This window comes from Cibotium barometz, chromosome 9 (genome assembly GCF_041138505.1).
Source record: "Cibotium barometz isolate CiBa-2024 chromosome 9, ASM4113850v1, whole genome shotgun sequence".
NCBI classification, from domain to species: Eukaryota; Viridiplantae; Streptophyta; class Polypodiopsida; order Cyatheales; family Cibotiaceae; genus Cibotium; species Cibotium barometz.
Window position 1 is genome coordinate 44,693,049 of NC_141054.1, and position 27,847 is coordinate 44,720,895.

A 27,847-nucleotide genomic window follows, 5' to 3' on the forward strand; every position below is an offset into this window, starting at 1 on the left:
ATCAGCCGGGTTGTCATCCGTATGAATTTTAACAAGCTGAATTTGCTTGTTCTCTATCACCTCTCTGATGAAGTGATACTTCACATCCACATGCTTTGTCTTTGCATGAAAAACAGGGTTCTTTGCCAACTGGATGGCACTCTGACTATCACAATGCAACAATGGAATATCCCCTGTATAGCCCAAATCAACCACTAACCGAGATAGCCATAATGCCTCCTTGCAAGCCTCTGTGGCTGCAATATACTCGGCCTCTGTAGTAGATAAGGCAGTGCACTTCTGCATCCTGGATATCCATGACACAGCACCTCCTGTGAATGTAAATACATAACCGGTAGTAGACTTCCGGTTATCTGGATGACCGACATAATCCGAATCCGTGTAACCATGCACTAATGCATCCTGTTTGCCAAAGCAAATGCACAAATCCTGTGTGCCCTTCAGGTATCTCATGACACCTTTCACTGCTTCCCAATGCTTCTTGTGATGGGGAGAAACCTGTAATTAGGGTTTAGAGTTCATTCATGGGAGACATACACAGAGAAGCAAGGGAGAGAGAGAGAGTGAGTTGTGGGGATAAGTCAACTAATGAAAAGCATGAGAGTGTGACTCCCCTATCACACATGTATATTGCACTAGTACACATAGTGCACTTACATAGTGCACTTAGTACATTAAAAGTACTAAGTGTACTATGTACTATAACTTATGGGCTTGTACACACTATAAGGGTGGGCATTACGCCTTTACCCCAACAACCTCCCACTTAAAGGCAAAGTGCCCTTAAGTAAAGGAAAAGAAAAAATCAGCATGTACATGATAATATACAAGGCCATATCAAGGCTGAAAATGGCCTCATCCAATGCCCATCAAGTGTCTGCAATGAGCAAACCGCTCCGGAGGCAAACTCTTCGTCAACAGATCAGCCGGGTTGTCATCCGTGTGAATCTTAACAAGCTGAATTTGCTTGTTCTCTATCACCTCTCTGATGAAGTGATACTTCACATCCACATGCTTCGTCTTTGCATGAAAAACAGGGTTCTTTGCCAACTGAATGGCACTCTGACTGTCACAATGCAACAATGGAATATCCCCTGTATAACCCAAATCAACTACTAACCGAGATAGCCATAATGCCTCCTTGCAAGCCTCTGTGGCTGCAATATACTCGGCCTCTGTAGTAGATAAGGCAGTGCACTTCTGCATCCTGGATATCCATGACACAGCACCTCCTGTGAATGTAAATACATAACCGGTAGTAGACTTCCGGTTATCTGGATGACCGGCATAATCCGAATCCGTGTAACCATGCACTAATGCATCCTGTTTGCCAAAGCAAATGCACAAATCCTGTGTGCCCTTCAGGTATCTCATGACACCTTTCACTGCTTCCCAATGCTTCTTGCCAGGGTTGGCCATGTATCTAGAAACCACTCCCACTGCAAATGCAATGTCCGGCCTAGTAGCAACCATGGCATACATGAGACTGCCACAAGCTGAAGCATACGGAATCTTGGCCATATCAGCCCTGTCTCTATCTGACTGTGGGCTGTCCATAGCACTGAGTTTCACATATGGAGGCAAAGGAGTACTAGTCTTCTTCCCCCCGTCCATATTGAACCTCTGCAAGACTTTGCCAATGTATTCCTTCTGAGACAAATACAACACATGCTGATTTCTGTCCCGAAGTATCCGCATACCCAAGATGTGATTTGCATCACCCAAATCCTTTATATCAAAGGTTTGATGCAGCCTCTGCTTCAAGGAATCTATCTCTTTACGAGATTTCCCGGCAATCAACATATCATCAACATACAAAATGAGAATCAAGAGACTGCCATCCAAAGCTTTCTTGGTGTACAAGCAGTGATCTATGTCACTTCTCCTGAATTTCTGAGTTTTCATGAATGTATCAAATTTATGATACCATTCTCTTGGTGCCTGTTTGAGCCCATAAAGACTCTTTTTCAGCTTGCATACAAGCTTCTCCTTTCCACTCACTGCATAACCCTCTGGCTGCTGCATATATATCTCCTCATGGAGATCACCGTGAAGAAAAGCAGTCTTCACATCCATCTGAATCAAGTCCAGATCATCATGCGCAACCAAAGCCAATACAGCTCTAAGTGTGGTCATTTTGACCACTGGAGAGAAGATCTCATCAAAGTCCACACCATATTCCTGCTTAAAGCCCTTAGCCACTAACCTGGCTTTGTATCTTGGCTTTGCATCTGATGCAACTTTGAGCCTGTAAACCCACTTGCATGGCAAAACCTTCTTGCCTGCAGGCAAATGCACCAACTTCCATGTTCCATTTTTATGCAGAGAATCCATCTCTGACTTCATGGCACGCTCCCATAGAGCTTTGTCTGCCCTCTGTAAAGCCTCTTTGTAACATGAGGGCTCCCCACAGTCAGTAAGCATCAAATAGTCAACCCCTGGAACAAACCTGTCAGGGGCTCTGGAGGGTCTAGTGGACCTCCGTACCCAATGACCATCATTTGCAGGTTGCTGTCCAGCCTGCATATCACCCATTGGTGGCTCCTGTTCCATGCCATAAGGCTGAAAAATCATGCCCGGTATCTCCTCCAACTGTGGTATATCCATAGGGATATCTTCTGCCATATCTGGCTGTCCATTTGGACCATTTTCAGCACCATTTAAGGGCTGGTTTTGCTGCTGTAATGGCTGATTTACAGCCCTGTGTTGTTGTCCATGATGTCCATCATCATCAAAGATGACTCTGCCAGGCTCCTGTTGCCTTGCAGGCTCCTTATACATGCATGTTTCATCAAAAATGACATCATTGCTGCGTATGATCTTTCTATTCATGGGATCCCAAAGTCTATACCCCATTTCACCTCTGTCACCATATCCTAGGAATATGCATTTGTGAGACTTAGGATCAAGTTTGGTGCGCATTTCCCTGCGTATGTGCACGTACGCAACGCAACCAAACACTCTCAAGTGCTTGTATGACGGAGGCTTCCCTGTCCATACTTCTTCTGGCACTTTCCCACCAAGCCTCGTGTTAGGTGACCTGTTTATAAGGTGAACGGCTGTCATAACAGCTTCAGCCCAAAAACCATGAGGTAATGCAGCATGTGACAACATAGAACGGACCTTCTCCTGTATGGTCCTGTTCATCCTCTCTGCTGTCCCGTTTTGTGGAGGATCATAAGGAGTAGAGAGCTCCCTCTTGATGCCTTTAGCATCACAAAAGTCCTGAAACTGTTTGGACGTATACTCTCCACCATTGTCAGAACGCAAAGCCTTCAGTGTTTTGCCAGTTTGATTCTCAACAAGAGCAACAAACTTCTCAAACACTGAGAATGTATCACTCTTCAAACGAAGAGGATAAACCCACACCTTGCGTGTGGCATCATCAATAAAAGACACAAAATATTTTGCCCCTCCCAAAGAAAGCTGAGGCATCTCACATACATCTGTATGCACAAGCTCTAACTGAGCATCTTTCTGTCCAAGAGCTTTCTTGTGGGGGCACTGTAGTTGCCTACCATATATACAATGCTCACAAAACTGAAAACTTGAAAACTTTAGAGAAGGCAAGTAACCCAAACGAGACAATTGCTCCATTCCTTTGACACTCATGTGTCCCAACCGGCTATGCCACATAGAAATTTCCGGCAGCTCGGTTGCATTTACATTAGCATGGTGACAAACACCTGCATGCATGAAATAAAGAGTGTCCACCTTAGAGCCTCTGGCAACAACCAGTGAGCCCTTACTAATCTTCCACTTTCCACTACCAAATGTGGTAACATAATCAGCATCATCAAGCTGTCCAGTAGAAAGCAGATTCTTCTTGATCTCAGGCACATGCCTGACATCATGGAGCATAAGCTGTGAGCCATCTGAAAATACAAGCCTCACATCACCTTTGCCAAGAATTTTGCATGCATGGTTATCACCCAAATAAACCACTCCTTCATTGCCAGCAGTGTACCTGACAAACAAGTCTCTGCAACCTGTGACATGAAAGGAGGCACCTGAATCAATGATCCATGAGTGCATACCATGACCACCTGTAAGAAGTGAATGGGCATCAAGTGAAGACGTAAAGAGGACCTCATCCTCACTGCCACCTGCATGTGACACATTGATTTCTTCGATCTTGACTCCACTTTTGCCCTTTGGCTTTACATCTTTGGCTTCATCCTTCTCTTTGTCTTTGCCTTTTCCCTTTTCTTTCTGATCATTTTTCCATTTGTAGCATTGCTTTTTAATGTGTCCCTTCTTGCCACAATAATGGCATTCCAAATCCTTTTTCGAGCGAGACTTGCTCCTTCCCCTTTCTTGGCTTTTTCCCCTTTGTTGGGATCTCCCACGTGCATTCATTGCATTGGACTTTCCAACAGAGTTGTTCTTCCTGTTCATCTCTTCTTGAAGAAGAGCACCCTCAACATCTGCATATGACAGCATAGCATTCGAATTGCTAGTGGCTGTCCTGAATGTGTCCCAACTCTCTGGCAAAGTGCATAACAAAAAAGTGGCTTTGAACTCATCGTCCATTGCCAACTTTTGATTTATGACCTGGCTGACAATACCATTAAACTCATTGAGATGGGCTGTCATAGAAGCCCCTTCCTTCATCTGAAGGCCTATGAGTTTCTTCAACCAATACACTTTGCTTGAGGCACTTTGTTGGGCATACAAGTCCTGCAATCTCTGCCACATTCCCCAAGCTGTCTTCTCTTCACGAATGCTGAAAAGTAATGAGTCTGACACAGACAACATGATAGTAGATCTTGCCAGCTCATCCATATCTTCCCACTCTTCAGCTGTAAGAGAAGCGGGCATCACACCCCTTTCTTTGATAGGTTTGTGCTGCTTTTTCTGAAGCAACACATTGTAGCACTGGGTTTGCGAAATGTCATAATTCTGCGAGCCTTCAAGCTTCTTGATGTGAAGCAATGAAGAGCTCTCACCTGTGGTTGCCATAGCAATATGCAACCTGTAAATGCCTGACTCCCTGCAAATGTGCAAACACTGCACCAAAGATGTGCAAACACTGCACCCAAAGCACACAAAGTGCTTACAAATGTTCTCCCAAGCTTTATCTCCCACTGCGGAAGCAAAAATGTAACTTTTCTCCCACTTTTTGTGATGAAAACACCAAAATCTGGTTGCTGCAGATTTTGGACAGCACCTTGAATGTGCTCTTTTGCCCTTCGAAAGTACTGTACAGCAGTACTAAGCGCTCACCAATGATGTACCAAACCTGTACCGGCAATTTCAGCAGCTGAATTTGAACCTTTTGATCACTCAAAACAGTGTACAGCCATGCCAAAACATGTACAAATCTGTACCAAAACTGTACCAGCAGGTACAATAGCAATAAATGCTCTCCTGGCTGTCCAAATGAGTAAAAATCAGACTTTTACAGTCCCGAACACTGCATAAAACAGTCCCGAACAGAAATTGGGCAAAAGCCCCTTGACTGCAAGCTGATTTTTGAGGATTCAAGGCATAAATGTCTTGCCTGCTGCTTTGCCAAGCTCAACAAGCATACAAACTTGAAAAGCCCCTTGATTTGAGATCAATTTCTGATCATGCATGGTACATTGACGCACATGAAGGCATCCAGAGTGTTCACGATCCTTCCCCCTGGCCACATATACATCAAATACATGAAAGCCCCTTGATTTACAGGCACATTGAGTGCATGTAAGGCATCAATACATTATCCACAGCATCAAATGCGATTGCCTGCATGCAAATCAACCAAATCGGCACAAAAGCCCCTTGATTTGCACTGCAATTTGCTGCAATTTTGCCCAAATGTGCAATTTTTCACATCATACAGCATGTATGAGTGCTTAATTGCACAATTACATCAAAAGCCCCAAATTTCGACATCCAATTTCCTGCAAATTGATCCTGATTTGACCAATTTCCTGCAAATTGATCCTGATTGTGACCAATGTCACCCAATTTTGCCAATTTTGCTCAAAAATTGAGCAATTGGGCACCTGTACCTGCTCAATTGATAATTGTACCTGCTCAATTGCAAGTCCCAAAAAAAAATTGAAGCAAAATACCTCGTGATTCTCTGATTTGCAGGCGAGTTTTTGTTGTTGCAGGAAAAGTGGGGTAATGATGATGCTGCTTGTTGTGCAGGTAGGCAATAGCCTTCGCCTGGCGCATCTACGCCCAGCGCTACACGCTTGTAGTCGTGGTGATGGAGCTGTGCGAGGGGGGAGACCTGCTCAAGCATCTCAGGGACAACGACACAATGGGGCTGCTAAAATCCTCCGCCATGACCTGGCTCGTAACGGACTCATTCAGAGGTTTCCACTCTGCAGTGTTGCTGCCCATTATGGCCACCTGAAGGCGCTGATTAATTGCCTGTACATGGGCGGCGTCCCTCTTCAGACTCTCCGTGAGCGAGTCACGGGCGGACAAGCTCTGGGGCTTGGAAGCGGCGAGGCTATCTCGGTTCGCAGCCAGGCGAAAGGCGAATACGTGGCAAAGGGGAGCGAGGTAGCATGGCGTGCCCTCCACGTCGTCGAAGACTCGACAGTAAGAGAAGTCAGCACGCGTGTTCGTTCACCTGCCTTCGCCTGTGTTCAGCGCAGTAGTGGCTGCCCAACGAGTCTTCGCTCCAATGCTCAGATGCCCAACGAGTCTTCGCTCCAATGCTGCGTTGACTGTCCTTGCGCCAGTTGTTGTAGGCGCCTGTGCTCGTGGCTGCTGGGCAGCCAGCCTGGCTGCTGGGCAGTCCTCGCTTGGCTGCTGGGCAGCTGGAGCAGCCCACGCTGATGGCTGGGCAGCAGTTGAGCCAGCCCACGCCTACTGGCTGGGCAGAGACCAGAAAAATACAGGCAGTTCTGTCAGAGATTCAGCAGGCGACCAGCTCCAAGAGAGATTCAGCAGGCGACCAAGCTCTGATACCAGTTGATGGGGAGAAACCTGTAATTAGGGTTTAGAGTTCATTCATGGGAGACATACACAGAGAAGCAAGGGAGAGAGAGAGAGTGAGTTGTGGGGATAAGTCAACTCATGAAAAGCATGAGAGTGTGACTCCCCTATCACACATGTATATTGCACTAGTACACATAGTGCACTTAGTACATTAAAAGTACTAAGTGTACTATGTACTATAACTTATGGGCTTGTACACACTATAAGGGTGGGCATTACGCCTTTACCCCAACATCTTGCCAGGGTTGGCCATGTATCTAGAAACCACTCCCACTGCAAATGCAATGTCCGGCCTAGTAGCAACCATGGCATACATGAGACTGCCACAAGCTGAAGCATACGGAATCTTGGCCATATCAGCCCTGTCTCTATCTGACTGTGGGCTGTCCATAGCACTGAGTTTCACATATGGAGGCAAAGGAGTACTAGCCTTCTTCCCCCCGTCCATATTGAACCTCTGCAAGACTTTGCCAATGTATTCCTTCTGAGACAAATACAACACATGCTGATTTCTGTCCCGAAGTATCCGCATACCCAAGATGTGATTTGCATCACCCAAATCCTTCATATCAAAGGTTTCATGCAGCCTCTTTTTCAATGCATCCATCTCTTTACGAGATTTCCCGGCAATCAACATATCATCAACATACAAAATGAGAATCAAGAGACTGCCATCCAAAGCTTTCTTGGTGTACAAGCAGTGATCTATGTCACTTCTCCTGAATTTCTGAGATTTCATGAATGTATCAAATTTATGATACCATTCTCTTGGTGCCTGTTTGAGCCCATAAAGACTCTTTTTCAGCTTGCATACAAGCTTCTCCTTTCCACTCACTGCATAACCCTCTGGCTGCTGCATATATATCTCCTCATGGAGATCACCGTGAAGAAAAGCAGTCTTCACATCCATCTGAATCAAGTCCAGATCATCATGCGCAACCAAAGCCAACACAGCTCTAAGTGTGGTCATTTTGACCACTGGAGAGAAGATCTCATCAAAGTCCACACCATATTCCTGCTTGAAGCCCTTAGCCACTAACCTGGCTTTGTATCTTGGCTTTGCATCTGGTGCAATTTTGAGCCTGTATACCCACTTGCATGGCAAAACCTTCTTGCCTGCAGGCAAATGCACCAACTTCCATGTTTCATTTTTATGCAGAGAATCCATCTCTGACTTCATGGCACGCTCCCATAGAGCTTTGTCTGCCCTCTGTAAAGCCTCTTTATAACATGAGGGCTCCCCACAGTCAGTAAGCATCAAATAGTCAACCCCTGGAACAAACCTGTCAGGGGCTCTGGAGGGTCTTGTGGACCTCCGTACCCAATGACCATCATTTGCAGGTTGCTGTCCAGCCTGCATATCACCCATTGGTGGCTCCTGTTCCATGCCATAAGGCTGAAATATCATGCCCGGTATCTCCTCCAACTGTGGTATATCCATATGGATATCTTCTGCCATCTCTGGCTGTCCATTTGGACCATTTTCAGCACCATTTAAGGGCTGGTTTTCCTGCTGTAATGGCTGATTTACAGCCCTTTGTTGTTGTCCATGATGTCCATCATCATCAAAGATGACTCTGCTAGGCTCCTGTTGCCTTGCAGGCTCCTTATACATGCATGTTTCATCAAAAATGACATCATTGCTGCGTATGATCTTTCTATTCATGGGATCCCAAAGTCTATACCCCATTTCACCTCTGTCACCATATCCTAGGAATATGCATTTATGAGACTTAGGATCAAGTTTGGTGCGCATTTCCCTGCGTATGTGCACGTACGCAACGCAACCAAACACTCTCAAGTGCTTGTATGACGGAGGCTTCCCTGTCCATACTTCTTCTGGCACTTTCCCACCAAGCCTCGTGTTAGGTGACCTGTTTATAAGGTGAACGGCTGTCATAACAGCTTCAGCCCAAAAACCATGAGGTAATGCAGCATGTGACAACATAGAACGGACCTTCTCCTGTATGGTCCTGTTCATCCTCTCTGCTGTCCCGTTTTGTGGAGGATCATAAGGAGTAGAGAGCTCCCTCTTGATGCCTTTAGCATCACAAAAGTCCTGAAACTGTTTGGACGTATATTCTCCACCATTGTCGGAACGCAAAGCCTTCAGTGTTTTGCCAGTTTGATTCTCAACATGAGCAACAAACTGCTGGAACACTGAGAATGTATCACTCTTCAAACGAAGAGGATAGACCCACACCTTGCGTGTGGCATCATCAATAAAAGACACAAAATATTTTGCCCCTCCCAAAGAAAGCTGAGGCATCTCACATACATCTGTATGCACAAGCTCTAACTGAGCATCTTTCTGTCCAAGAGCTTTCTTGTGGGGGCACTGTAGTTGCCTACCATATATACAATGCTCACAAAACTGAAAACTTGAAAACTTTAGAGAAGGCAAGTAACCCAAACGAGACAATTGCTCCATTCCTTTGACACTCATGTGTCCCAACCGGCTATGCCACATAGAGATTTCCGGCAGCTCGGTTGCATTTACATTAGCATGGTGACAAACACCTGCATGCATAAAGTAAAGAGTGTCCACCTTAGAGCCCCTGGCAACAACCAGTGAGCCCTTACTAATTTTCCACTTTCCACTACCAAATGTGGTAACATAATCAGCATCATCAAGCTGTCCAGTAGAAAGCAGATTCTTCTTGATCTCAGGCACATGCCTGACATCATGGAGCATAAGCTGTGAGCCATCTGAAAATACAAGCCTCACGTCACCTCTGCCAAGAATTTTGCATGCATGGTTATCACCCAAATAAACCACTCCTTCATTGCCAGCAGTGTACCTGACAAACAAGTCTCTGCAACCTGTGACATGAAAGGAGGCACCTGAATCAATGATCCATGAGTGCATACCATGACCACCTGTAAGAAGTGAATGGGCATCAAGTGAAGACGTAAAGAGGACCTCATCCTCACTGCCACCTGCATGTGACACATTGATTTCTTCGATCTTGACTCCACTTTTGCCCTTTGGCTTTACATCTTTGGCTTCATCCTTCTCTTTGTCTTTGCCTTTTCCCTTTTCCTTTTGATCATTTTTCCATTTGTAGCATTGCTTTTTGATGTGTCCCTTCTTGCCACAATAATGGCATTCCAAATCCTTTTTGGAGCGAGACTTGCTCCTTCCCCTTTCTTGGCTTTTACCCCTTTGCTGGGATCTCCCACGTGCATTCATTGCATTGGACTTTCCAACAGAGTTGTTCTTCCTGTTCATCTCTTCTTGAAGAAGAGCACCCTCAACATCTGCATATGACAGCATAGCATTCGAATTGCTAGTGGCTGTCCTGAATGTGTCCCAACTCTCTGGCAAAGTGCATAACAAAAAAGTGGCTTTGAACTCATAGTCCATTGCCAACTTTTGATTGATGACTTGGCTGACAATACCATTAAACTCATTGAGATGGGCTGTCATAGAAGCCCCTTCCTTCATCTGAAGACCTATGAGTTTCTTCAACCAATACACTTTGCTTGAGGCACTTTGTTGGGCATACAAGTCCTGCAATCTCTGCCACATTCCCCAAGCTGTCTTCTCTTCACGAATGCTGAAAAGTAATGAGTCTGACACAGACAACATGATAGTAGATCTTGCCAGCTCATCCATATCTTCCCACTCTTCAGCAGTAAGAGAAGCGGGCATTACACCCCTTTCTTTGATAGGCTTGTGCTGCTTTTTCTGAAGCAACACATTGTAGCACTGGGTTTGCCAAATATCATAGTTATGCGAGCCTTCAAGCTTCTTGATGTGAAGCAATGAAGAGCTCTCACCTGTGGTTGCCATAGCAATATGCAACCTTTAATGCCTGACTCCCTGCAAAATGTGCAAACACTGCACCCAAGATGTGCAAACACTGCACCCAAAGCACACAAAGTGCTCACAAATGTTCTCCCAAGCTTTATCTCCCACTGCGGAAGCAAGAATGCAACTTTTCTCCCACTTTATGTGATGAAAACACCAAAATCTGGTTGCTGCAGATTTTGGACAGCACCTTAAATGTGCTCTTTTGCCCTTCCAAAGTACTGTACAGCAGTACTAAGCGCTCACCAATGATGTACCAAACCTGTACCGGCAATTTCAGCAGCTGAAATTGAACCTTTTGGTCACTCAAAACAGTGTACAGCCATGCCAAAACATGCACAAAGCTGTGCCAAATCTGTACCAGCAGGTACAGTAGCAATAAATGCTCTCCTGGCTGTCCAAATGAGTGAAAATCAGACTTTAACAGTCCCGAACACTGCATACAACAGTTCCGAACAGAAATTGGGCAAAAGCCCCGTGACTGCAAGCTGATTTCTGAGGATTCAAGGCATAAATGTCTTGCCTGCTGCTTTGCCAAGCTCAACAAGCATACAAACTTGAAAAACCCCTTGATTTGAGATCAATTTCTGATCATGCATGGTACATTGGCGCACATGAAGGCATCCAAAGTGTTCACGATGCTTCCCCCTGGCCACATATACATCCAATACATGAAAGCCCCTTGATTTACAGGCACATTGAGTGCTCGTAAGGCATCAGCACATTATCCACAGCATCAAATGCGATTGCCTGCATGCAAATCGACCAAATCGGCACAAAAGCCCCTTGATTTGCACTGCAATTTGCTGCAATTTGGCCCAAATGTGCGATTTTTCACATCATACAGCATGTATGAGTGCTTAATTGCACAATTACATCAAAAGCCCCAAATTTCGACATCCAATTTCTTGCAAATTGATCCTGATTTGACCAATTTCCTGCAAATTGATCCTGATTTGACCAATTTCCTGCAAATTTATCTTGATTGTGACCAATGTCACCCAATTTTGCCAATTTTGCTCAAAAATTGAGCAATTGGGCACCTGTACCTGCTCAATTGCTTGAATTGATAAGAAATTCGCAAAAAATTGAAGGCAAATACCTCTGAAATTTTTGATTTTTTCTGATTTGCAGGCGAATTTGGTGCTGATGCTTGATGCTGATGCTACTGAAAAATGTGTGCAGATGAACTGCAGCTGGTTGGAGCTTCAAAGAATTAAGCTTGTGTGGCCTAATGACCAGGGCGTCGGAAGTGTGGAGAAATTCGCAGACGGACACCCTCTGTCCGTCCTACAGTTCACACACTGTTGGGCGTTGACAAGGCGGAAGCACCTCTCTTCCCCGTGCTCGCACAGGTACAAGTAACGCGAGTTGCGAGTTGTTGACGTATTCGCCAGCTGAATCGCTTAGCTGCGTAGTAGCCGTCTCACGCCAGCGCTACACGCATATTATGGCTTCGCCTGTGTTAAAGCTCGCCACTCGCTTAGCTGCGTAGTAGCCGTCTCACGCCAGCGCTTGTTCGCTCAACGCAGGGCGCTTCAGATTCGCCCAGCGCTACACGCTGCCTTCGTCATGTTTCGCCTAGTTATGTTGACGCCCAGCCTACGGCTGCTGCCTTCGCTCGCTGGGTGGCTACGCCTCTTCACACACAGGCTGCGTAGTTGAACGCCCAACTACCTGTAGGTGCGCTGGCTGCTGCTGCGCTGACTGGGTGGCTACGCCTCTTTGATGGCTGTGTGAAATGAGAGCTATGCAGCAGAGAGATTCGAAGGGCCAGCCTAGCTCTGATACCAGTTGATGGGGAGAAACCTGAATTAGGGTTAGAGTTCATTCATGGGAGACATACACAGAGAAGCAAGGGAGAGAGAGAGAGAGAGAGTTGTGGGGATAAGTCAACTCATCAAGTGAGTGTGTGACTCCCCTATCACACATGTATATTGCACTAGTACACATAGTGCACTTAGTACATTAAAAGTACTAAGTGTACTATGTACTATAACTTATGGGCTTGTACACACTATAAGGGTGGGCATAACGCCTTTACCCCAACAACCTTTGCCTTCGCAGCCAACACCCTTTGTACATCCGGGTCATTTTTCAATGACCTAAGCTCTTCGGTTTCAGCCCTATAGCGTCGCACTTGACGCCTCAAAGATTCCAAATCAGAATGCATAGTGTCATGAGTACCTGCATCTCCATAGACATCATTGCCTGCAGCATCTCTTGCATCCCTTGTACCATGAAGTTCACGGTCCTGTGTGTTCTCCACACTGTCAGAAATGTGGCTGTCCATGACACTCAAATCAGGTCACCACTTATGATTCCAAGCCTCAGACCGTTTTCCAATGAGGGGAAAAACTGAGCTCTGATACCAATGTAACGGGAGGCGGGCGCGTGAATTGGAATCGTATAAATGTGAACAAGATTCTGAGCACTTAACACTTGAGCAATACAATCACAAAGCTGAAAATGACAGTACACCACATAAAGGGGCCGATGATAGGCTGACCCCCCCCTTTAGGTTATATTACCAAAAGAGTCTGCAAAGTACAAGATTACGGGTGCCTGGGGATTCACCACCAGCCTGCACCTGATTCTTCCAAATACATCATGAATGAATACATTTCAAACAAGAGAATCTGTAGGTACATCCGCCCTACACACAGGTACATCCGCCCTGCACAAGCCTCTTCACAGGTACATCCGCCCTGCACAAGAGTATCACAATCCTCACAGGTACTCCGCCCTGCACAGGATGTAAATGGATCTTTAGGCCCTGTTTCCACGCGAGAAACTGATCCAGAAACCTGTGTTCTCCGCGAGCAAGTGTCCCCAATGCTTGCCCTAAGCACCTGTTATACCAGGAATCCTTGAGACACATCCATGCTCACATATTCCATTGCTGTCCGGCCTGTTTTGTGCAATAACCAGTCCAAAACAGCAACTTTCTATCGCGAGAAATCCACCTGTAAGGGGTCCTACAGCCCTGTGGAGGTCCCTAGAGCTGTCCTGTACTGTCCAAGTTGACTTTGGACACCTGTAATCAGCCCAAAACTCGCAATAACCAGAAATTACAGGTCTGAAATTTACCAACCAGCCCTTTAGAAGAGTGTGGGGATCGATATCCAAGCTTGTGTGAGTCCGGGAAGCAAGCAACCAGCCCTGTAGCAACTCCAAAAGCTTCAACCAGCTCTCCAATGTGTTGAGTAGTGAATAAAACAGCCCAAAAGGCCTCTTGAAGGAGGCGCCTTTCTCCAGTGCCACCTAAGGGGCTTGGTGGGTACACATACAGGCTGACAAGTGTCCCCATAAGGTGTCCAGGTAGGTGTCCAGCCCATAGTGCTCCATTTGTCCTGTTTGTATAAGTTTAGGTCCAACCAAATACGAACGCATTATAAGTTGTCCGGCCACTTATTAATGAGTGTGGACCTGCAAACCAATAAACTTTAGTAGTAAATGAAATAAGCTGTAAATTGAGTGTGGACGCACTTACCACCTGCAAAACCCATAAGCCCACAGTTTTAGGCCCAAGCAGGAGTGCACACACGTGTCCACAAGGTGCCCGGGCGTCCCCGGTCCCTCGGACTTCACAAGCCAAAATAACAAGCATTGTCCAGGCAGGAAGACAATGTCACACAAAGTAAAATAAAGTTATGGCATGCATCATTTATGCATTGTGCACATGTAAACTTGGAGAACCACCTATCATCATTCTTGTACTTGAAAATATTTCGCCTGCCATCATAACACACCATGTGTGCATGGCCGGAATCCACATGGGCACCGCCCGAAAGTCCACAAATGTCCTGCCATGTCCTTGGACCCATATGCATCCACTCATATGATCCATACACATGCCCAGGTATAAAACATACATGCATCCGCATGTTTCTAGGCCTGACACACATCCGCATGTTTCTAGGCCTGACACGCATCCGCATGTCCCTAGAATATAGGGATTTGTGACACTATCTCTCCCTTCTTCTCTGTGTATGTCTCCCACATGAAACCCTAACTCTCTCCCTACAATTGGTATCAGAGCCCTGGTTTTAGGTTTTTATCCCACACGTTTCGTCTTGCTGCTGTTGCGTTCCCATGTTGCTACACCTTTAGCCTTCGAATCTCTCTGTGATCGCTTTGCTTACAGGTAGTAGCTTTCGCTTCACACACCATAACCTCCAGTGCAGGGCAGCGCGCAGCATTGAAGAGCCACGGGCAGAGCCTGGAGAAGAGGCGCAAGAAGTCAACGTGCTGGGCGCAGTCTGTGTGTGCAGTGGGCAGCGATTGTGTGTCCCTGTGTTGAACCAGTCGTCGCAGGCAGGTGGGTGGAAACAGAAGGAGGCGAGGGCAGCCATTTCTCCTTCAGCAGAGCGGCGGGGTCTTCAACATCGTCGTCTTGCTGGAGCCGCTGGATAAGCACGTGGCGTGTCTGGTGCTGGTAAGCGTGTCGCTGGCAGCAAAGTACCCGTTCACGGGTCTGACGGTGGCATGGGAGTCAAAGACTCTGCAGTACGCGGTGGTGGTGCCATCACTGGCGGGCGGCGCTTAGCCCACTTTGAGGCTTACGTGGCAAAGGCCACATTTCCTTCTCTTCGTCGTGCTGTGCTGTGCGCCTTCTATACCTACCAGCTGCTGTTACCTGCTGTGTACACCGACCAGATCGTGGCCATCACTTGGAGCATGCTGTCACCAAGCAGCTCCTCCCTGTCGAAGGTCTACAGGGTAAAGTTGCGAGGTAACCCCCACCCCCACCTGCACGAACGTAGCAACAGCCGTACAGCACATGAGTCAGCAAATTTGACGCACCCCCCTTTTTTCTGCAACAGAAATCAGAAATTTCAGAGGTATTTGCTTCAATTTTTTTTTTGGGATTTGCAATTGAGCAGGTACAATCATCAATTGAGCAGGTACAGGTGCCAAATTGCTCAAATTTTGAGCAAAATTGGCAAAATTGGGTGACATTGGTCACATTCCAGGTCAATTTGCAGGAAATTGGGTGTCGATATTTGGGGCTTTTGATGTAATTGTGCCATTGGACATTCATACATGCTGTATGATGTGAGCAATCTCACATTCAGGCCAAAATTGTGTTGATTTGCATGCAGGCACTGGCATTTGATGCTTTGGGCAATGTGTTGACGCCTGTCAAGCACTCAATGTGCCAGTAAATCAAGGGGCTTTTATGTATTGGATGTATATGTGGCCAGGGGGAAGCATTGTGAAGACTCTGGATGCCTTCATGTGCGTTAATGTACCATGTATGATCAGAAATTGATCTTGAATCAAGGGGCTTTTCAAGATTTTATGCTTGTTGAGCTTGGCAAAGCAGCAGGGAAGACTTTTATGCCTTGAACCCTCAGAAATCCACTTGCAGTCAAGGGGCTTTTGCTCAATTTCTGTCCGGAATTGTTGTATGCAGTGGTGGGGATTGTCAAGGTTTGATTTTCACTCATTTGGGCAGCCAGGAGAGCATTTATTGTTGTTGTACTTGCTGGCACAGATTCGGTACAACTTTGTACAAGTTTTGGCATGGCTGTACATTGATTTGAGTGAGGAAAAGGTTCATTTTCAGCTGTTGTACTTGCCGGTACAGATTTGGTACATCATTGGTGAGCACTAAGTACTGTTGTACAGTACTTTGGAAGGGGAACAGAGCACATCTAAGGTGCTGTCATAAATCTGCAGCAACCAGATTTTGGTGATTTTATCACATTCAGTGGGAGTAGAGTTGCATTCGTGCTTCCGCAGTGGGAGATAAACTTTGGGAGAACAACTGTGAGCACTTTGTGTGCTTTTGGTGCAGTGTTTACACATCTTGCAGGGAGTCAGGCATTGACTGTGTCAAAGGTTGCATATTGCTATGGCAACCACAGGTGAGAGCTCTTCATTGCTTCACATCAAGAAGCTTGAAGGTTCACATAATTATGACATTTGGCAAACCCAGTGCTATAATGTGTTGCTCCAGAAGAAGCAGCACAAGCCCATCAAAGAAAGGGGTGTAATGCCCGCTTCTCTTACTGCTGAAGAATGGGAAGATATGGATGAGCTAGCAAGATCCACCATCATGTTGTCTGTGTCAGACACTTTACTTTTCAGCATACGTGAAGAGAAGACAGCTTGGGAAATGTGGCAAAGATTGCAGGACTTGTATGCCCAGCAAAGTGCCTCAAGCAAAGTGTATTGGTTGAAGAAACTCATAGGTCTTCAAATGAAGGAAGGGGCGTCTATGACAGCCCATCTAAATGAGTTTAATGGTGTTGTCAGCCAGGTTATCAATCAAAAGTTGGCAATGGACGATGAGTTCAAAGCCATCTTTCTCTTATGCACTTTGCCAGAGAGTTGGGACACATTTAGGACAGCCACTAGCAATTCAAATGCTATGCTGTCATATGCAGATGTGGAGGGTGCTCTTCTTCAAGAGGAGATGAACAGGAAGAACAACTCTGTTGGAAAGTCCAATGCAATGAATGCACATGGGAGATCCCAGCAAAGGGGTAAAAGCCAAGAACGGGGAAGGAGCAAGTCCCGCTCCAAAAAGGACTTGGAATGCCATTATTGTGGCAAGAAGGGACATATCAAAAAGCAATGCTACAAATGGAAGAATGATCAAAAGGAAAAGGGCAAAGGAAAAGACAAAGACAAAGATGAAGCCAAAGATGCAAAGCCAAAGGGCAAAAGTGGAGTCAAGATTGAAGAAGTCAATGTGTCACATGCAGGTGACAGTGAGGATGAAGTCCTATTCACGTCTTCACTTGATGTCCATTCACTTCTTGCGGGAGATGGTCATGGTATGCACTCATGGATCATTGATTCAGGTGCCTCCTTTCATGTCACAGGTTGCAGAGACTTGTTTGTCAGGTATACTGCTAGCAATGAAGGAGTAGTTTATTTGGTGACAACCATGCATGCAAGATTCTTGGCAGAGGTGATGTGAGGCTTGTGTTTTCAGATGGCTCACAGCTTATGCTCCATGATGTCAGGCATGTGCATGAGATCAAGAAGAACCTGCTTTCTACTGGACAGCTTGATGATGCTGATTATGTTACCACATTTGGTCGTGGAAAGTGGAAGATTAGTAAGGGCTCACTGGTTGTTGCCAGAGGCTCTAAGATGGACACTCTTTACTTCATGCATGCTGGTGTTTGTCACCATGTTAACGTAAATGCAACCGAGCTGCCGGAAATCTCTATGTGGCATAGCCGGTTGGGACACATGAGTGTCAAAGGAATGGAGCAATTGTCTCGTTTTGGTTACTTGCCTTCTCTAAAGTTCTCAAGTTTTCAGTTTTGTGAGCATTGTATATATGGCAGACAACTCCAGTGCCCCCACAAGAAAGCTCTTGGACAGAAAGATGCTCAGTTAGAGCTTGTACATACAGATGTATGTGAGATGCCTTTGCTTTCTTTGGGAGGGGCAAAATATTGTGTGTCTTTTATTGATGATGCCACACGCAAGGTGTGGGTTTATCCTCTTCGTTTGAAGAGTGATACATTCTCAGTGTTTGAGAAGTTTGTTGCTCATGTTGAGAATCAAACTGGTAAAACACTGAAGGCTTTGCGTTCCGACAATGGTGGAGAGTATATGTCCAAACAGTTTCAGGACTTTTGTGATGCTAAAGGCATCAAGAGGGAGCTCTTTGCTTTTTATGATCCTCCACAAAAACGGGACAGCAGAGAGGATGAACAGGACCATTCAGGAGAAGGTCCGTTCTATGTTGTCACATGCTGCGTTACCTCATGGTTTTTGGGCTGAAGCTGTTATGATAGCCGTTCATCTTATAAATAGGTCACCTAACACGAGGCTTGGTGGGAAAGTGCCAGAGGAAGTATGGATAGGGAAGCCTCCGTCCTACAAGCACTTGAGAGTGTTTGGTTGCGTTGCGTACGTGCACATACGTAGGGAAATACGCACCAAACTTGATTCTAAGTCTCACAAATGTATATTCCTAGGATATGGTGACAGAGGTGAAATGGGGTATAGACTTTGGGATCCAGTGAATAGAAAGATTATACGCAGCAATGATGTCCTTTTTTATGAAACATGCATGTATAAGGAGCCTGCAAGGCAACAGGAGCCTGGCAGAGTCATCTTTGATGATGATGGACATCATGGACAACATCCAAGGGCTGTAAATCAGCCATTACAGCATCAAAACCAGCCCTTAAATGGTGCTGAAAATGGTCCAAATGGACAGCCAGAGATGGCAGAAGATATCCCTATGGATATCCCACAGTTAGAGGAGATACCGGGCATGATCTTTCAACCTTATGGCATGGAATAGGAGCCACCAATAGGTGATATGCAGGCTGGACAGCAACCTGCAAACGATGGTCATTGGGTACGGAGGTCCACAAGACTCTCCAGAGCCCCTGACAGGTTTGTTCCAGGGGTTGACTACTTGATGCTCACTGACTGTGGGGAGCCCTCATGTTATAAGGAGGCTTTACAGAGGGCAGACAAGGCTCTTTGGGAGCGTGCTATGAAGTCAAAGATGGATTCTCTGCACAAAAATGGAACATGGAAGTTGGTGCATTTGCCTACATGCAAGAAGGTTTTGCCATGCAAGTGGGTTTACAGGCTCAAAGTTGCACCTGATGCAAAGCCAAGATACAAAGCCAGGTTAGTGGCTAAGGGCTTCAAGCAGGAATATGGTGTGGACTTTGATGAGATCTTCTCTCCAGTGGTCAAAATGACCACACTTAGAGCTGTATTAGCTTTGGTTGCTCATGATGATCTGGATTTGATTCAGATGGATGTGAAGACTGCTTTTCTTCACGGTGATCTCCATGAGGAGATATATATGCAACAGCCAGAGGGTTATGCAGTGAATGGAAAGGAGAAGCTTGTATGCAAGCTGAAAAAGAGTCTTTATGGGCTCAAACAGGCACCAAGGGAATGGTATCATAAATTTGATACATTCATGAAATCCCAGGATTTCAGGAGAAGTGACATAGATCACTGCTTATACACCAAGAAAACTTTGGATGGCAGTCTATTGATCCTTATCTTGTATGTTGATGATATGTTGATTGCCGGGAAATCTCGTAAGGAGATGGATGCCTTGAAGAAGAGGCTGCATCAGACCTTTGATATGAAGGATTTGGGTGATGCAAATCACATTTTGGGTATGCGGATACTTTGGGACAGAAATCAGCATGTGTTGTATTTGTCTCAGAAGGAATACATTGGCAAAGTATTGCAGAGGTTCAATATGGAAGGGGGGAAGAAGACTAGTACTCCTTTGCCTCCATATGTGAAACTCAGTGCTATGGACAGCCCACAGTTGGATAGTGATAGGGCTAATATGGCCAAGATTCCGTATGCTTCAGCTTGTGGCAGTCTCATGTATGCCATGGTTGCTACCAGGCCGGACATTGCATTTGCAGTGGGAGTGGTTTCTAGATACATGGCCAAACCTGGCAAGAAGCATTGGGAAGCAGTGAAAGGTGTCATGAGATACCTGAAGGGGCACACAGGATATGTGCATATGCTTTGGCAAACAGGATGCATTAGTGCATGGTTACACGTATTCGGATTATGCCGGTCATCCAGATAACCGGAAGTCTACTATCGGTTATGTGTTTACATTCACAGGAGGTGCTGTGTCATGGATATCCAGGATGCAGAAGTGCACTGGCTTATCTACTACAGAGGCCGAGTATATTGCAGCCACAGCGACTTGCAAGGAGGCATTATGGCTATCTCGGTTAGTGGTTGATTTGGGTTATACAGGGGATATTCCATTGTTGCATTGTGACAGTCAAAGTGCCATCCAGTTGGCAAAGAACCCTGTCTTTTATGCAAAGACGAAGCATGTGGATGTGAAGTATCACTTCATCTGAGAGGTGATAGAGAACAAGCAAATTCAGCTTGTCAAGATTCATACGGATGACAACCCGGCTGATCTGTTGACAAAGAGTTTGCCTCCAGAGCGGTTTGCTCATTGCAAACACTTGATGGGCATTGGATGAGGCCAGTTTCAGCCTTGATATGGCCTTGTATATTATCATGTACATGCTGATTTTTCTTTTCCTTCATTTAAGGGCACTTTGCCTTTAAGTGGGAGGTTGTTGGGGTAAAGGCATTATGCCCACCCTTATAGTGTGTACAAGCCCATGTGTTTTATAGTACATAGTACACTTAGTACTTTTAATGTACTAAGTGCACTATGTGTACTAGAGCAAATATACATGTGTGATAAGGGAGTCACACACTCATACATTGAGTTGACTTATCCCCACATATCTCTCTCTACCTTCTTCTCTGTGTATGTCTCCCACATGAAACCCTAACTCTCTCCCTACACCAAGACCATAGAGTTCTCACAAACTCGCGAGACTCTCTATATCCCAATAACTAACCTTGGCCACCCTTTTATAGGCTCTTGGCCGGTCATCGAGCGTCCACACTTGGGCGCCCGCCCGTCCATACTTGGGTGCCCGCCCGTTAGTTTATCCCTAACTCAGCTCGTCAATCAGCCTGCCTAGCTCCAAGCTTTCCCAAGGCTCGAAACTAGTCTTGCGTGCGTGTAGCACACGGTAGATACACACTGTGCACATGACATACTCCCCTTCCTCTAAGAGCTCACTAAAAAGCCAGGGTAATCTCTCTGAAGAGTAGTCAATGTCTCCCATGTAGTGTCCTCCTCAACACGATCCTTCCACTTGATCTTGTATTCCGTGATAAGCGTATTACGCAATCTTCTTTCACGAAATCCAAGAATCTTTTCAGGTTCGTGTGGAACAAATGTCATGTCCTCGACATCTATAATTTCTTGAGGAGTAACTAATTGTCCTTAAGTTTACTGACATGAAATACAGGATGAACTTTCACATGAGAAGGCAAATCCAATTCATATGCAACTGAACCAATCCGTCGTGTAATACGAAATGGTCCACAGTATCTAGGGGATAATTTCGGAGATCGACCTGTCCGTAAAGTCTCGGAATCTTTCGAAACTCGCAAATACTCCATCGTTTCTTCGGAGAACTCTCTGGGTGAACGATGTCTATTAGAATAAAATCTCTCTCGGTCTTGAGCACTTCTAATAGATTCCTTCGTAACTTGTTACATTTCCTGCATATCTTGCAAAAAATTACGTGCTGCATCATGCTGAAGTCCTGAGAATCCTACTGTAACAGGTGATCTAGGTTGAAAACCATACATAAGCATGAAAGGACTAAAACCTGTACTCGTATGCTTAGTATTGTTATATGCAAATTCTAACAGTGCAGGCGATGCAAGAAAGCAAAAAAGGGAAGGGGGGTTGTGGGGTGGGTGCCTGTGCTCAGGCACAGACTGAGGAGGTGCAGGGGCAGCAGTACAATTGGAAGCAGGGAAGAAGGTGGGGGACTGCTGAGGGGTGGGAAACAGGGTGCAAAGGAGGGGAGAGGAAGCTTGCTAGCTCATGAGTGCTCTCCAGCTTTGACACTCTCTTGAGTCCTCTTTCTGGTTGAGAGGCTTACTGGCATGCTCTTGTTGAGAATCCATTCCAGAAGTCACTAAACTCTGGCACCCGCTCAGATGGATCTCACAAAATGCTAAAGGCAATCCTTTGAACAAAAAATTGATGAAAAGAAAAAAACACAGAATTGGTGTATTGCTGCTTCTCGCGATCTCTGTATCTATCTACATTTCCTTTCCTTGCATACTTATACCACCAACAGCTAGCAACTCCATGTTACGATTGGAAATTGGTCCTCCATGTGGACAACCGTGCTCAAGGAAATGTTGCCATATATATATGCACACAATGCACCCATTGCCTCCAAAGACGCATTGGTTGTGACATGCTCTCAAAGTTGTGTTAATTGTTAAAGAGGATGGATGTCGCTGGAAATTCACCCTTCTGGTTCTCTTTTCCTCCTCCCTTTACTGCCAAAATGCATACGTGTTGGATTTGTGGAGTATGATGGTTGATCAGTTCCATTCTGTTTGGTTGTCCTACTGTTCAGTTTTTTGTTTAGGCATGACATGTCTGTTCTTGTTGCAGCCCAAATATATAACAAAGTTGCTTGACAAGGCGAAGGCCCGACAGCAGGAGCAAGAGGTCATATATGAACGCAAACTATTAAAGGAACGGGAGCGTGAGGACCACCTTTACGGTGACAAAGAGAAATTTGTGACCACAGCTTATAAGCAGAAACTTGCCGAGCAAGCCAAGTGGCTTGAAGAAGAGAGACTAAGAGAGCTGCGAGAACAGGCTGAAGAAGTATGTGTGTGGTTTTATAATGTTTTATTCAGTTCTACACGTCTCTGTGCTTGAGTGTGTGTTTTTTTTTCTGGGAACTTGAGTGTGTTTTTGTGTGTGCATGTGTAGTGCTTTCTTGTGGGCTAGTGTTGTGTGGTCTTCTTTTCTGTTCAGCAAACAACAGACCCCTTTTCTGTTTGGTTTTGTTTTTTCAATAGCATTCATATTTGATTGATTTTAACAGGTTACAAAAAGAAGTGATCTTAGTGACTTTTATCGGAATCTGCTTTCTAAGAATGAGGCGTTTGGAGCTAGTAAACATAAGGCTGAAAAGGCAGCACCACAGGAGTCATTGCAAGCTGAACAGGAGAAGCCTGCAGAAGCAGGAAGACAGTCTAGGAACTCAGACCCTGATAAGAGTTCAGAACACGACTCACCAGTATCAGTAGCTCCGTCTGCTGATAGAGCTGATGTACGCCTTGGTGACAATGAAGGAGATGACAAGGAAAGGCTGCACAGACCAGAAAGAAAGTCAAGTAGTGTGATTGGTCCAGAGCAAGATCCTGGTGAAGGATCAGAACAAAGAGAGATGGCAACAGTGGAGCAGCATAAGTCAGGGCAAACTGAGCGTAAACCCTCTGAAGATGCTCTATCTGCTGCAAAGGAACGGTATTTAGCTCGGAAACGGCTGCGTACAGCGTAGGCAAAACAGGTTTTCAAGCCATCTAAAGAGTACACGCTGTATCCATACTAGTTCAGTGGAGCTTTTACATGTCTGGAGTTGTAAGGGCATTGTTTCTTTTGTGTCCATTGCTCACACATCGGAGAGCGCACATGTTTATGCACAGAATGTATGCATGCACGCTCTTGTTCTGCATAAATAATCTACCACAGCATTTGTATGACTGTGCAAGGAGACACATCCAATGGGAAGGCTGCTACCGGCGATGGTGGGACTGGTGGACCATAGCTTCTTTATTCAACATAGTAGCGACTCAGTGTGACTGTCAGGTTTGAAGACCATTAAAAGCTAAGTTGGAGAACTCTACTGCACCCTGGATTCGATGGTTGCATTATTTAGGAAATAGCTTCAACCGACCTATGGCATGCAATTGAAAGTATCAAGATTTTGTTGATCAGGGTGGACGAGCTGAAGAGGAGGCTTGGCTCTAATGCTGGCCATACGTTTGGCAGTACAAAGTTTCTTTTTTATCCTAATGGTTTTGATATACACAAAGGAATGTATTCAAAAGGATATAAGTTGTTTTAGGCAGTTTTTTGTGTGAATGAAATCAGCTGAATGAAAATCTTGCAAGGCATCTTGAAGAAGGCAAAGCAATAGTGGCAACGGGGTAGGGTTAGTTCATAATCTTGTGTCTGTGATCATCAGAGAAAAGTTAACCATAGGACTTTACGAAGTAAGGTTCTTAAATATTTGGATCAGTTAATTTTCAATGAAGGTTTCAGGATTCTTGTGAAATAATAATATTCAGGATTCATTGCATGTGGTTTTTGTAGAATGCAGACTCTCAATGTCAATTTTGCCGTATCTTTGACTTGTTCTACCTATTGGGTGTCTTCAATCTTGAGGTCAAGTTTTTTTTAATAAAAGTCTCCTTTGTGGTTGGACTTTTAAATCTGGTTAATGTGTATTGGTTATTGGGTTGTGAAATCTGACAGTACCATCAAGCACCATAACGCTCATGCTCTTGATGGGATTTGCTATTTATAGAGGGTAAGCTATGCAGTTATTTCAGTGACTTCTCTAATTGGAAGACGGAGCACTCCAAAATATGGGAAAGCTGAAAAACCTTGTAGGCTTATTGTAGTTTCATATTGTGCATCTTGATGAAACTTTTATTGAACACTTGCAGTTTGCATGGTATATGCAAGGAAAGTTGAAAATTTTCATGAGTACGTAATAGTGCTTCTTTGTTGAGTGGGTCAATCAAAGCAAATACATTAAAGTGAGACTTCCTTGTGAAATTGTGGTGCCCTTCATGTGTGTTATTTGCCATGAATGTGGTTAGGGTTTTTAGTTGAATGCCAAAGCATATTTTCGTATTGAATATTCCTTCAAACAAGAAAAAGCTGATTTAATTATACATGGTCTAACTTGAAGGTTCAAGAAAGTTTGCTGCTCATTAAAGTTTAGTTCGTATGTTCGTTGGAGAGCAACAATCATCACTTGTTCTTTAGATGCATGTATGAATATATTGATCAAATGCAAGTTAAAATTGGCCTTGTAATCATTACATACACATCTACATTAGCAAAACTAAGGACACTGTCACATAATGGACATGGAAAATAGTGACAATTGACAAGTCCACCTATGGGAGTCAGTACAAAGGGCTTTGTGTGAATATATGCTCGTGTGTGTGTGTGTGTGTGTGTGTGTGTGTGTGTGTGTGTGTGTGTGTGTGCATATCTTGATACAAAGTTCTACACCCACTATTGGGCATTGATGACGTTAGTGGGGATGTTGTAGTATCTAGTCCATACTATGCGTAATGGAGTTGATAGTTATATAGTCTTGTGGGTTGACTATCATGAGTATATAACATGGGTATGTTCTTGGATTCATCTAGATATATATATGGGAGTCATTTAATGTAATTCTTGAGTATGAGGTTGTTAGGGAGGGATCTCATAGTAGGAGTGACTTCCACCAAGGGTCTAGTATTCACCTTAAATGGTTAGACCTAGAATTATCCGTGCACTTTATTGGCTTAAAATGATGTGTAATGCAAGATTCACCTATTCAAGCCTATGATTAACCCTATGTTTATGGGAAGTTATTCATAGCCAATTGTTAAGCCATGTTACTCTTAGCATGACCAATGAGATGTTATTGTACTTGAGTTTCATGCTATGGATGTAACATGCATCTATGGTTGAGTTTGTCACATTTTCTCAAAAGTCATTGTTTTGAGAAAACATTATTGACTCGCAAATTGTTGAATGGTTTTCTAGCCTAACCTAAAATTTCATTCAAGAAGAAATTTCGCACACTAAGAATGGCTAATCTCAACTCTTACTTGCGCATTCACATTTGGGTTAATTGGTCCACAATTGATTCAAAGAAAATCTCAAATCATATCTTTGATTAAACTCGAATTTCGCACTAAGAATGACTAATCTCAACCAATACTTGTGCATTCGGTTTTGGATTAATTGGTCCACAATAGATTCAAAAATATCTCAAATCATATCCTTGACGCTCTAACAAAAAATGTGTGATATTTAACTTGCAATTGACCTATCTAAAAATCCTTTAAGACCCAATAATAATTGAAGAAAACCAACACCTTAGAAATACCCCTAGTTTGAAATTTAACGCAAAAGTCCTTTATAAATACAATCACTTCAATAATACAAAGTCCTTGAATACTCCTTAAAATAATCTTACAGTAAGATATGCAATTCACTTGCATTACCAATGTTCTTAGTTGATCATTCATGAGAACATCTCTATTGGCACCATTAACCAAGATGCAAGTATAATTGTTTACCATGCAATAACATCTATAGCTATATGCTAGGTTTTGATCAAAACAGTGTGTGCACCCATGCAAACAAACTTTATAGGTACCATTTTGAGTTAGCATGTCCTCGAGCTTAAATGTATGCTGTGAGCGTGCTTTTGAAGTAGCCCTTGGTCAAATTGCTTCAGCATTCTTTTGGATGCTGCAATAGGAATTGAATCTACCAAACATTATAAAAAATGTTAACGATCTTTTGATTTTTCGTGAGCATGCTTTTGAAAAGTAGTCAGTCAAATTGCTTCATTGTTCTTTTGGATGCCGCAGTAGGAATTGAACTTATCGAACACTGTGTTCAATTTGCCATTGCACACAACACAACTTGTGATGACCAAAAAAAAAACATCCCTCTCTTTTCCCCCCTTGAAACAAATCTAAAGCAAGAATCCACAGAGTTGTGTGCTTGTCCACGATCAACACTCATCCATGAAGCTCATCCATAACTCTATAACACTGCATACCATCATATTCACAAAATAAAAAGGAAATATATGACGTTTTGGCTAGCACGTGCCACCCAGCCGTAGGCTCCAAACCACATGGAGAGGGCCACCCATCGAGCTAGACACTGGCATAACCATAGCAAGCACGTGCCCATAAAGCATACACATCATCTACCACGCACCCCAGCCATCATAGCACGTGCCCATAAAGCATACACCATCTACCACGCACCCCCAGCCATCATAGCTATCACTGGCACTATCCATACCAATGGGCTAACCACTAGCTGGGACCCTTGAGATGCCCTAATCCCCAAGGTAAAGAGCATGAACTACCTATAAATAAGCCATAATACCAATTGTATAGCCACATGACCAGAACTATTCAATGGACCTCTAACACTAGCCACATTATGTCCTCACAACATGGGACATAACCATCTCCCCCTCTTAATTGGACAAAGGCTAGAAGATAAAGTTTGGGTATTGGCGTCAAAGTGAAGTAGCATTCTCCCAAGTGTTGTCTTCATCAGTACAATCCTTCCATCTAATCAACCATTCATAAATAATCTGATTCCTAAGGGTGCAATCCCTATGATCCACAATGGCCACTAGTTTGTGGGGAATGTAGACAGATAGATCCTCAAGTCTTGTTAGCTTCTGGTCAGAAACTAAGTTATCCCCAGCACCCACCACCTGTTTCAGTCTACTAACATGAAAGATAGGGTGCACATGTGCTACTCCATCCGGAAGGCATAACCTATAAGCAACCTCATTAATGATCCCAAAGTCCCTTAGTCAACTAAGTTATCTCTTGCACCCAACACCTCTTTCAGGATGCACATGTACTACTCCATCCGAAAGGCATAACCTATAAGCAACCTTGTTAATCTTTTCAAGATCGTAAAAG

At 44.5% G+C, this 27,847-nt stretch overlaps 1 protein-coding gene across 1 annotated transcript in view; it reads left to right on the forward strand.

Moving 5' to 3' along the window:
* LOC147635617 (uncharacterized) overlaps nucleotides 1–24,453 on the forward strand; it is a 42,633-nt gene extending 18,180 nt beyond the window's left edge. The window contains exons 3-4 of the mRNA XM_086802991.1: nucleotides 22,752–22,970; nucleotides 23,194–24,453. Of these exons, the coding sequence (XP_086659117.1) occupies nucleotides 22,752–22,970; nucleotides 23,194–23,652 (678 nt within the window). The 3' untranslated portion in view covers nucleotides 23,653–24,453. The remainder of the gene's footprint in view (nucleotides 1–22,751; nucleotides 22,971–23,193) is intronic.
* Nucleotides 24,454–27,847: the final 3,394 nt, after the last annotated feature.